This window comes from Lactuca sativa, chromosome 3, assembly GCF_002870075.4.
Source record: "Lactuca sativa cultivar Salinas chromosome 3, Lsat_Salinas_v11, whole genome shotgun sequence".
NCBI lineage: Eukaryota > Viridiplantae > Streptophyta > Magnoliopsida > Asterales > Asteraceae > Lactuca > Lactuca sativa.
The window spans coordinates 115,863,970-115,876,452 of NC_056625.2; the positions used below are offsets into that span (position 1 = coordinate 115,863,970).

At 32.2% G+C, this 12,483-nt stretch overlaps 1 protein-coding gene across 2 annotated transcripts; it reads left to right on the forward strand.

The window, feature by feature from the left end:
• Window positions 1-866: 866 nt before the first annotated feature.
• On the forward strand, window positions 867-5,611 carry LOC111892370 (aminopeptidase P1). 2 transcript variants are annotated; one of them, XM_052769385.1, is made up of 16 exons: window positions 867-1,138; window positions 1,317-1,380; window positions 1,698-1,837; window positions 1,915-2,199; window positions 2,306-2,428; window positions 2,507-2,758; window positions 2,965-3,051; window positions 3,168-3,235; window positions 3,317-3,383; window positions 3,464-3,598; window positions 3,686-3,766; window positions 3,861-3,915; window positions 4,002-4,106; window positions 4,256-4,324; window positions 5,115-5,239; window positions 5,316-5,611. In XM_052769385.1, the coding sequence occupies exons 1-16, from the start codon at window positions 1,046-1,048 to the stop codon at window positions 5,475-5,477; spliced, it is 1,911 nt and encodes a 636-aa protein (XP_052625345.1). In that variant the 5' UTR covers window positions 867-1,045; the 3' UTR covers window positions 5,478-5,611. The 2 variants fall into 2 exon arrangements, with proteins under 2 accessions (XP_052625345.1, XP_052625346.1); XM_052769386.1 differs by lacking the exons at window positions 867-1,138; window positions 1,317-1,380 and adding an exon at window positions 1,429-1,534.
• The last annotated feature ends 6,872 nt before the right edge of the window (window positions 5,612-12,483 follow it).

Here is a 12,483-nt window from a genome sequence, read left to right on the forward strand (position 1 = left end):
TAAGTTTTAACTAAACACGTTTTCTAAATTTTTCAATGAAAAATGAAAACGGAAAACGAAAACCGAAAAGGGAAAACAAAAAACGGAAAATGAAAATTGTTTTCCCATAACTAAACGCAACCTAAATCTTTGTAGTATTAGTTTGACAATTGTTCATCAATCCACAAGAACAACAACAATAATAGATCCTGCAAAAAATATAATAAAACGTTAGTTTACTACCTAAACTTCCTTGTTCAAGCTATGCAATACCTAAAATTGAGGCATCCTTTGAGGATTTTTGTAGGTCTATGAAACTGAGAAACTAGCTTCAACACCACAACGACACTTCACATCTCCATTATCTTTGTTCCTATGTCATGATGTCATAAAGCTTGAAGAAGTTGATGAATAGGCAACAACGATTTGAAAATGAAATTATCAATATGAGGCCATTTAGAAGAGTGTGAGAGACATTACTTTTGACCAAATGTTGATTAATATAAGTCATAACATTCAACCTCTTATTCCTATTACTAGTTTTAACCGTGTAAACTTTTGAAACGGTAAACAAATGTTTTTTTTTAAATATATGTCAGAATTAATGGCAAAATAGTAAAAAGAAAATTTATGGTAAATTGCAAACCGAAGAAACAAACTTATAATTTTACTAATTCGATAAAAGCTAACAAGTCAACTAAAATGTATATTTTTAACCGATAATAAAACTTTAACTTTATAATATACAAACTTTCCACCAAAATAAATAATTTCTTATGTTCAATTCTCAAAATATTAAAATTTGATTATCATATAATTTTTAAAATTTATTTTATTCCATATCACACATTCACACTTGTTTTTGTTTGAAAATTTTAAACTCAACCATTATTTTGGAAATGTTTTGAGAAGAGTAATTGAAAAAAATTCCTTATCATCTCCGAAAAGGACTATCTTCCCCAACTGAAAAGCAACAGACATAGATAAGTCGTAGTATCTGCTTCTTCATCACTCAATCAATCGATCAATCATAAACCCTCACAGAGAACTCTAGAGAAGAACGGCGATGGCGGATATTCTCGCTGCTTTGAGATCGTTAATGGCCTCACATACTCCACCGCTCAATGCCCTAGTTGTTCCATCCGAAGATTATCATCAGGTTTGATCTAAACTTCTCTGATCGTAATAGTATTTCGCCGTTTATTGTTATTTCAAACTATATGTAGTTGAATTTTCTAATTGATTGAGGCATAATCAATAGTTGGTTTGTCTCTTAGTCTTCGTGATCGGATTAGTTCTTCTGATCGGATATATTTTATTGTTGAATGATGTCGCAGAGCGAGTATGTATCTGCTAGAGACAAGAGGCGCGCTTTCGTTTCTGGATTTACTGGAAGTGCTGGTTAGTTCTGTTCATTGAATGGATTGATTTTGCTGTTTTTCTTTTATGTACAGTTTTCGATTTGTTTAATTTTAGCTGCGTTGAAAACTTGTTGAGTTTTCGCTACGCTTTGGATTTTGATGTCACGCGAGTTGTATTCCAACGTTGAAACTCTGTAAGAACAATTGTTTAAATTGTTTTGAATCGTGTAACAAGTACTCATATGAAATGATATTGGTATTTGGTAAATCTAATCAAACATCTCAGATGAACTTGTGCTTCTTCATGTGGATGCGATTTTGATGATTCATTTGCTTACTGGTTATGAACTTATTTAGGTTTGGCTCTTGTAACAACGAATGAAGCACTCCTTTGGACGGATGGAAGATACTTTCTGCAGGCAGAACAACAACTAAGTAACCAATGGAGGCTCATGCGTATGGGGGAAGATCCAGCTGTAGATTCATGGATATCCACAGTAACTCCACACCCCTTCCTCTTTTTCTGATTTCAGAAGAGATTATTGACTGATGAAGTTTCCATCTTCTGTATCAGAATTTACCTCAAGATTCAGCAATCGGTATTGATTTCTGGTGCATATCTGTAGAAACTGCACAGAAATGGAGGTCTTTGTTTGCAAAGAATCAACAAAAACTAGTTCCCACAACTAAAAACTTGGTTGATGAAGTTTGGAAGGATCAACCACAAGCTGAAATGAATCCTGTTCATGTACACCCCTTAAAATTTTCTGGTCGTTCAGTTTCAGACAAGTTAAAAGATTTACGCGATAATCTCAGAAAGGAAAAAACTCGTGGAATAATAATCACAACACTTGATGAAGTAAGACTCCATCTCTACAATAATCGTGTTCAATAATCAAATATTGACTCATCACTCATTCACTTGTGATATCTATAACAATTTCATCATGATTATGTGTTTACAGGTTGTTTGGTTATATAATGTCAGAGGTGGTGATGTGTCCTATTCTCCTGTTGTTCATTCATTTGCAGTTGTAACAACATCATCTGCTTTCTTTTATGTTGATGAAAGAAAGTTGTCATCTGAGGTATGTAATTTTGGGACAAAAGGGGGTTTTAGTTTTAGTATGCAGATGAAAAGATAAAAATATATATTTTTTCTTCAGGTAAAATCATATTTGGAGGAAAACAATATCATAGTTAAAGACTACACAGCAGTGAGCTCTGATGTGGCTTTACTTGCATCTAATCAGCTGACATCAGCAAAGGGAACACAGTCTAATGGTGCACATGATGCAGAAGATAGTAGCCATAAAATTTGGGTTGATCCTCGTTGCTGCTATTCTTTGTATTCAAAACTAAACCCTGATCAAGTCTTCCTGCATCAGTCACCTTTATCCCTTCCAAAATCTCTTAAGGTAATGTATTTATTTAAATCGGATTTTAATTTTACTATTTTACCCCCATTCTAAGTTTTTTCAGTGTGACTTGTAAAACTTGAAGAGATCATGTAATTCAGGGTGATCAAGTTCTTTTCCACTTCAAAATGATATGCTGGTTTCTAGTTTCTACTCCATAATCTTCTACAGTTTCAAAATACCCATTTTGCCCTTATTCTTTTCAGAATCCTGTAGAGATGGAGGGGCTAAAAAACGCACATATACGCGATGGTGCAGCTGTTGTGCAATATTTGGCTTGGCTGGATAAACAGGTATGCTTTCAAAATACCCATTTTGCCCTTTTCCAGAATTCTTTGGGTTCTTTATATTTTTTTTAAGCATCTGTTTTAAAAAGCTTACTTCTATTATCCCTTCCACAAATGTCCAGATGCAGGAACTCTATGGGGCCTCAGGCTACTTCAAGGAGTCAGAAAGCCAAAAGACCAAAACACCCACGTATGTTTCTATTCTTTTAAATATAAAAATATTTTTGTCTATAATTTTTTAAAATATTTTGCTGATGATTTATTTCTTCAGGGGAGATGCAAAACTAACAGAAGTTTCAGTAAGTGATAAACTAGAGGAATTCCGTGCAGCAAAAGAGGTAAAAAAAATATATAATAATTATAATTATAATTTATTAAATAATTAAATTAAATTTTATTTTATATATATAAAATGTAGCATTTCAGAGGGTTGAGCTTTCCTACTATCTCATCAGTTGGTCCAAACGGGTCAATTATTCACTATGAACCAAAACCCAAAACATGCTCCGAACTTGATCCAAATTGCATGTATCTTTGTGATTCTGGAGCACAGGTTTTTCTTTTTCTTTTTTCTTTTTTATTGTATATTCTATAAATTAATAAATACTTATTTTATTTTATTTATTTTTATTCTACAAAGTATCTGGATGGGACAACAGACATAACCCGTACTGTTCATTTCGGGAAGCCTTCTGAACATGAAAAAAAATGTTACACCGCAGTACGTTTTTTTTTCTAAGGGCAAATTGGTCTTTCTACTTCTGATAATGAAAAAAAAATGATAATCCATTTCCATTTATTTAATACATAAACAGGTTCTCAAGGGTCATTTTGCTTTGGGTAATGCCCGTTTTCCCAATGGAACGACAGGTGAAGTAAACATTAGGTTTTTTTTTTGTCATTTTTTTATTTTTATAAATCAGTTATTAAATATTTATTAATTAAAATAAAATCAGGTCATTCTCTTGATGTTCTTGCTCGGATTCCATTATGGTCATATGGTCTTGATTATAGACATGGAACTGGTCATGGAATAGGCGCTTACTTAAATGTTCATGAAGGCAAGTTAAACCTTATATTTATTTATTTATTTATTTATAATTATAATTTTTAATTACAAATTTTATATATATATATATATATATATATATATATATATATATATATATATATATATATATATATATTTTAAACCTATTTTTGTTAACAGGACCACATTCCATCAGTTTCAGACCTGGTTTAAGTGTCCCACTTCAAGCTTCAATGACTGTTACAGATGGTAAGTAAAATAAATAAATATATCTTCTCATTTTTATAAAAGGAAAATTCCATAAAATTTCTTATATTTTGGCCTGATAATTGGTTTAGGTCCTTATATGTTTGTTTTTTTATTCAATTAACTCCCAAAAATTTGTAATTGTATTCATTTTGATCATTTTATCCGGTCAACAGGTTATCCCACTTTCAAAAATTACACTTTTGGCGTAGATTTTAAATTTTATTACAAATTTGGTCAAAACTTTACACTTTTGGCTTATATTTCAAAATTTTGTTACGAATTCATCATAAATTTTAGTTTTTTACATCTTTTTTTTTTCAAAATTTTGTTTCGAGTATTTTTTTTGTTGTATAAAATCATATTTAAACAAAAAACATGTTTTTCACAGAAAAATGTTTTTTTTAAAAATTATATAGAAAAAAGGTTTTTTTATGTGAAAATATGTTTTTTGTATAAGTATGAATTTATATAACAAAAAAACATATTCGAAACAAAATTTTGACAAAAAAAGATGTAAAAAACTACTTTAGGATGAATGTGTAACAAAATTTTGAAATCTGGACCAAATTTGTAATAAAATTTAAAATCTGGGCCAAAAGTGTAATTTTTGAAATTATAATAATGAGCTGTTGACCGAGTAAAAGGGTCGAAACGAATACAATTGCTGGTTTTTGGGACTTAATTGAATAAAAAAAATATAAAAGGACAAAATCAATCATGAGGCAAAAATATAAAGACTTTTTATGGATTTTCCATTTTATAAAAGTATTAATTAATTAATTAATTTCAGAACCTGGTTACTACGAAGATGGAAAGTTTGGAATAAGATTGGAAAATGTGCTTATAATCAAGGAGGCAGCAACACAATTCAATTTCGCTAATAAAGGTTATTTGGAATTTGAACATATAACATGGGTAAGTAGTGTAATAGATTTATTGAATGAATTTTTATATCGTTTTGTGTTTTATTTATTTATTATTATTTATACAGGCACCATATCAGAAGAAGTTAATTGATGTGAAGCTGTTGTTGGATGAAGAAATAAAATGGGTGAATAGTTATCATGCCAAATGTAAAGAGATCTTGTCACCCTATCTGAATGAATCCGAGAAGGCCTGGCTGACTCAGGCTACTGAGCCTATTTCTGATTAAAATTTCGGTATTTACTATTTTTTTATTTTTATTTTTATTTTTATATGTCAGATGTTTTATTATTTTCGTGCTTAGAATTAATTTGGTTTCACTTCATTACTTATTTCATTTAAATAACAACCAACTCTTTTATCTTTTTAATGTTGAAACATAAAGCTGGTTATTAATACCCCATTCTAACATGAAAATGAAAATTAGTTTTTTTTTTTTTTTTTTTTTTGAATCATGGTTAAAAATAAAATCCATAAAAGTAAATTTTTCCAAAAATAAAATCCAAAGTTCCAATCATCAAATATAAAGTTCCAAATGAAGCATAACAAAGATATGGAGAATGGGTTGTTGAAGAAGGAAACTTTGGAGATTTTGGATGTGTCTTGTGAAATAGGAAATATCAAAATATGTCTTCATTTTTTTTTTCTATATAATTTTATAAGTACAAAGAAATATAGTGTTTAATTAATTAAGTAAATTCAGTAATTCTTGAAACCAAACCAAAAACCGCTTTGAGATTTGGTTTCAGTTTTATTGGTTCCAAACCGAATAATGTCTACCCCTAATTTGAGCGCCACAAACAAGACGATTTGCAAGACCATCTTCATCTGCATTATTACCCGATTTATTAGTTTGTTCTTTATCGAATCGGTTCGTGAAACTTTTACACAATTAATTCTAAGTTATTATTTATTAAAAATTATTGCAACATTGATGTTGGGGATGACCAAAGACCTCAATCCACAAGAACAAAAACGTCTTTTTGTTGACTCTAGTAAGGCAAGTCGGGGTTTCGATTAAGAAAGAAGTGTGTGAACTTGTGACGTTTTAATTTCTAATGGGTTGAAGGAAAACACGTATGTGTAGATCTTACATGTGTTTCCCTTCTTGTAGATTTGTGGACTGGGGTTCCACTATGGGGCGAACTACTTTAAAAATGCATCACAAAACATGAAAAAATATGCATGAAAAATCAACATGTGTTTGTATAATTTGCGTTTTGATACTTTTGGTTTCCTTGCACTAGATGTTGTAGAACTTTTCAATAGAGTTAAATGGGTCACATATAGTAATGTTATGACATAGATCTAGAGTTTCTAAAAGAATAAGGGTGTGTTTAGTTGCGGAAAAATAGGCCGTTTTCCGGAAAAATTTCCAAAAAAATGAGAATTTTGAAAACGCGTTTAGTTTGTCTATTTTTCTAAGTTTTTCACGAAAAATGAAAATTTTCCGTTTACTAAAATTACAAAGAAGTTTGAAATTTTTTGAAAAATGATAATCATTGTTTTCCACATTTTTCTAATTCCAACATTTTTCTAAGATATAAACACACACTCATTCTCATCTCATCCACCTCTACCTACCTCCACCTTAACACCCCAACCCACCATACCCCTACCTACACCCACACATACACCTACAAACACACACATACACCCATCCCCAATCCCATCCCTACCCCCACAAACACACACACACACACATCTACCCTCACCTCCCACAAACACACACACACATACACACACACAAATCCACACCCACACCCCCACCCCACACACACATCCACAAACACACACACACACAGACACACACATCCACCCAACACCGCTACCACAATTACCGACCTACCATCACCATCACCATCACCACCACCGCCGCCACAATTTCCGTCACCACCACCGCCGCCGACCCGCTACCACCACCACCCCTATCGCTATCGTTTTCTAAAAATGAAAACCGATAGAAAATAGACATCTAAATACGTTTTCTAATTTTCTAAAACTGAAAATGAAAATTGAATAAGTTTTAATTAAACGTGTTTTCTAAATTTTTCAATGAAAACTAAAAACGGAAAACAAAAACCTGAAAAGAGAAAACGAAAATGAAAACTGTTTTTCCGTAACTAAACGCAACCTTAGTTTTGTCATATAGAAAGGGATAGGGATGCATGCCTTCCATCTCGATGTAAAAACTTCTAGTTGAAATAAAGAGTTATTGACATAAAAGTCCTTAAGTTTTTCAAGGTTTGTCAGTTTTGTCCTTATGATGATTTTTTGTGTGTTAATGCTTTACTTAAGAAGACTTGTTCATATTTTCCCTTCATCCAATTTTTTTTACCTTCTATAGTATTCACCACCACCACAACCGGTTTACCTTCTACCTCCTTACTCCCTCTATTAAGAAATTGATACCACCATACTTCGTCGCCGGAGCTACCAATGTCACCCTCCTCCGTCCACTTGAAAACCAAAAATTGCCGCCATTTTCAGATCTACACCCATCGATGGAACCGCCTTTCCCTTCACTATTAAACCCTACCAACCACCAATGTCATCCGACCACTCTAGCTGCCGCCACCAACATCTTCATCATAAACCCTAACCGCCCCTGCTGCCACCACCACTTCTAGCCGCTGCCCTTGTTGTGTGTTTTGACTTTTAGATGTGGTGGTGCCGCCTCTGCTGTGATTCGTCGTAAGGGAGAGATGAGGGGGATGTTGTGGTTGCTTCTGGTGGTGGTGAAATTGAAGGGGTGAGATAACAGTAGGGACCTTCCGAGTTAAAAAAGTAAGTTAGGGACCAAACGTGTAAATTACCCTAAACCATAGGGACCATTCATATAATTTACTCATGAAACTAATATAGAGTCTAGATTAATAGATACACGGAAATTGGTATAGTTATGGTTTACCGGTTTATAAAGAAATATAACCTAATAGATACTATCTAATGAGGGTAAAATGAAGAAATACGTGAAAAAAATAAATAAATATTATTAATATGGTCTTTAAGGGCTGCTGAACATATTCATCAAATTGAATTCTCCTTCATTAATTTTGAGGTGTTGAGTTTAATTAATTATGATGGTTACTAATGAGTTCTATTGTTTTCCAAGTCAATATTCAATTAACATGTGCTTTTTTGGTTATGATATATGTGATGTTTGTCCGTGGGCCCTAACCATGTGGATTTCGCGAGCTAAATGTCAACTGCCATGGTCATAAAAACATGTTTGAATAATATATGTTCAAATAGGAATACAAAATTTTTAAGAATCCTTTATGAACGAAACTCAAAATTATTAAATTATAATTTTGGATTCTCCTTATAAAACAAAAAACTATAAGCCGGGGGATTATTTAAACAAAAACTCAAAGAATTCAACAAAACGACAACATTTTGCATTCTTGATGTAAATAAGCTAAAGTAGAGGCTACACCCATTAATATTTTGTTCCGGTGAAATTCTGAATGTCATCGGCTACTGCAAGAGCATCGACTATAGCTTCCCATTCATCCAAGCATCCATCACCACTGTAATTATTCATCAAATTTTTGTTCTCTTTCCCATCGACATTGATTTCCAGTTTCACGATTGGATGCTCTCTCTCGGTTGTTGCATGACATTTTTGTACCTCAATTAGCGTTTGCTTCTTCTATAAATCCCCTGTCCTTCACTCTAAATCAATCGACTGATTAGTGAGAAATAATAAACATTATGGTTTACTAAACACACAAAATTGAGAATTTAACATTGTAGATAGTATATAACACAACATATATGACATGTATAAAAACAAATCACCTTGAGAAAGCCAATGTTCCCGAAGAAGAATATCAAGCTCGCTCTACTTCATTTTAGCAGTCATGTTCATCTTCAGATACAGAATAAGAAAAATTAGGTCGAAATTGTGAAAATAACAAGAAGAATAAACGAACATGTTTATTCGGTAGCAAAATATTAATGGGTGTAGCCTCTCATGTAGCTTATGTACATCAAGAATGCAAAAGGTTGTGGTTTTTATGAATTTTTTGAGTTTTGGTTTAATGATCTCTAAACTTAATTTTTTTTTTTTTTGGCTTTATAAAGGCAAAAGCTGAGTTTTGTTGGGTCTAAATGGTTACATGTCGTATGGTCTACAAATTATTAGAGATTGAAGGGACTAAAAGAGTAGGTCGTAACCTACCTTATACCTCATAAAGCCAAAAAATAATTTGAAGGATTGAATCGATAAACTTTGGAAACATTGTGGGACGTTTGTATCATTTTCCCTTTAAATAAATCAGTTAATGTTTACTTAGATTCTTAATCAAAGATATATTACTATTTTTGACATTATCTTTTTTAGTAACGAATTTTGAATTCTTGCTCGTGAAAAGATCATGTTAGTATCAATCAAAACATTTATCATTAGTTCATAATTATGCATATTACGAAATAAGGAATCTTGTTTTAGCAAATTATCAACCGACTTGCTTGCTATCTTCCAGATGGTAGAACATGTTTTTAGTTTTTACGGTTAGTGAGGAATTATATGGTATTTGGCTACTCATTGCTAGACGGTTGAGTGTTGATGTATTTGGCACTCCCTTCTCGGCTCCTATTGGGAAATGTTTTGATGTTGTGGTTATGACAATCTTTTGGTCCTTTGGAATTTTCGTAACTCCCAAACTTTTGGAACTTCAAAACCTAAAAATCTACTATTTCTGATGACGTTATAAATAAAACGTATTTATGGATTTCTAATGGAGGAGGAAATGTAAAACAAATTCGGGTGATTGTAATTTTTGACATTTTCTAGCTCATTGCTAGTTTGTTTTTAATTCTATTATGACGTTCTAAAAAAAATCAATTCATGAACAAAAATCAATGAAACTAATATATATATATATATATATATATATATATATATATATATATATATATATATATATATATATATATATATATATATATATATATATAACAAGGTTGTAATGGACGCTAGACATTAACTAGTTGGTAGACTGAGGTTAAGAGATTAATCGGTTAGACGATGATTAATTGATGAGCATTAATTGCTAATTGGTTGAATTTTTAAAAATTAAATATGACCAATATCATAACAAAGTTCAAAAATACCATTAATATCATCAAAAATAACTTAATATGATTAATATAACACTAATCATTTCTCAAATTGTTTCTATTGATATATAACTTTTTCAAAGTGTTAAAATTTTATTGTTTTCTACCGCTTCACTCATTTTGTATGCAGAGATTAATCGATAGGCTTCCTCTAGTCGGTCGACTAACGTCTAAGGATTAATCGGGATTTAATCGAGATTTTACAAAACTGAAATATAGTCTAGATTATAATAGGTACATGGAAATTGGTAGTTATGGTTTACCTGTTTATAAAGAAATATAATGTCATAAATACTATCCAACGAAGGAAAAATGAAGAAAAATGTGAAACGAAAATCAATATTATTAAATACGGTCTTTAAGGGCAGCTCAACATATTCATCAAATTAAATTCTCCTTTTTCATGAAGTTTGATTTTGGGAATGGAAATCTTGTCCATTAGTTGCATGATTATCCATAAAATTAGACAGGTTAAAATAGGAGATTGCTTCATGTCAGCTACAACCTGGTCATGACAAATGGACATGCTTACTAACGCCAGAAGGAAGTTTCACAGTGGAAGTAATCAGAAGGAGAGTAGACAAGCTGCATAACACTCTTCCTGTGACACCAGTCAAATTTAGGTCAAAATTAAACTTTTCTAAAATCTTATTTGGGATGAATAATGTAGTAGATGTTGTAGCAAAGTTTTCAGAAATATAAAGAACACTAAAATCCGAGTTATAATGAAGAAGTTATGACCAATCAAAGATCCGCGACAAATCTGGTAAAACACTGTTAAGCGTAAAACACGAAATTTCAATAAAATACGTTTTAGCCTTAGGTATCTAAATGAAAGTCGTAGATATCATTAAACCGTAAACGTACATAAAACGAACGTCCAAATCTGACTTCGTATGAGGAAGTTATGATTTTTCTAAGTTTCAGATATAGCAGTAGACAACTAAAAACTCGAAATAGAGATCGAGAGACTTTTAACTGATGCAACCTAAACGAGAATTGAAGATCTCGACAATAGTAGTACAACGGTAAAAAGACAGATGAAAACGGACGTCGGATGAAGAAGTTATGAATTTTTAACAGACTTTTCCTGTCCCGGCCTGTTAAAAATTTAATATTAAAACAAAGTCAAAATTAGCCGACGATGTCTAAACGAAAGTTGTAGAGCATAATCTTACCTACACGTGGATATAAAGAGCGTCAAAAATGGAACTCGTATGCGGAAGATATGAATTTATGAAGTTCGGGGCACAAACTTCGACACATGTCAGAATTCACATCGTGAGTGCAGAGTTCACGACGTGAACAGGTTGATTGACCCTTCCAGAGCAAGTAGACAGATGACGCAAGCCATGAGCGAATCATTACCAAACTCACGACATGAGTTTCTAAATTTAGGCTATATATAGAAATCGAAGCCTTCTGACTTTGGTTGTTGAAATCCATCCTCTCTTCTACTTCTACAAACTGTTAAGCCCCTCTAAACCACCCTGGAGCCCCGGTAACACCCCTAGCACACGATGCAACTCCCAACGCCCCGAATCTCCTGAGAAACTAACTCCTTTCCAGTCGAAGTGCTGCCCGCGTGAAGCTCGTTTCTTCACCAGAAACCCGCGGTTATGTCAAGAAAGATCATTCCAAGAAACGAAACGCTGCCCGATTCACCACTTATCAAGTGAGTTCATACCCCTACACTTTTCCAAACTCTTTATATGTTTTATATGGGGGGGGGGGATACAAGTATAACACAAGGAAACTTGTGTTACAAACTATTGTTTATGTTTTCTTATACTTTACGTATTCATTACATGAAGATACCAACTACGAATAATAAACGCTATTATCAAACCTGTAATCTTTTAAAAGTTGTTAGTAACAAGGTTTCATTATACAAATAATATGCATATAAACTATGATAGGTATAGTGTATGGAAATTACAGGTTAGTTCATTTAGAAGGAAAACGATATGAAAACAAGCATACAAATTGTGATAAGTATAATTTATGAGTCAATCCACTCTTTCTATCGTACAAAGTTATAAATAAAAATTTTTATTTTTATTTACTAAAAGATTTTTCAACATATTACTCATGAACTTGTTGTTAGC

Excerpts from the sequence above, each read along its gene's own strand:
- LOC111892370 (XM_052769385.1), top strand. The coding sequence starts at position 1,046 with ATGGCGGATATTCTCGCTGCTTTGAGATCGTTAATGGCCTCACATACT. Across the intron at positions 2,429-2,506 it reads AAAGAAAGTTGTCATCTGAG|GTAAAATCATATTTGGAGGA; the intron begins GTATGTAATTTT and ends TTTTTTCTTCAG. Across the intron at positions 4,107-4,255 it reads TTACTTAAATGTTCATGAAG|GACCACATTCCATCAGTTTC; the intron begins GCAAGTTAAACC and ends TTTTGTTAACAG.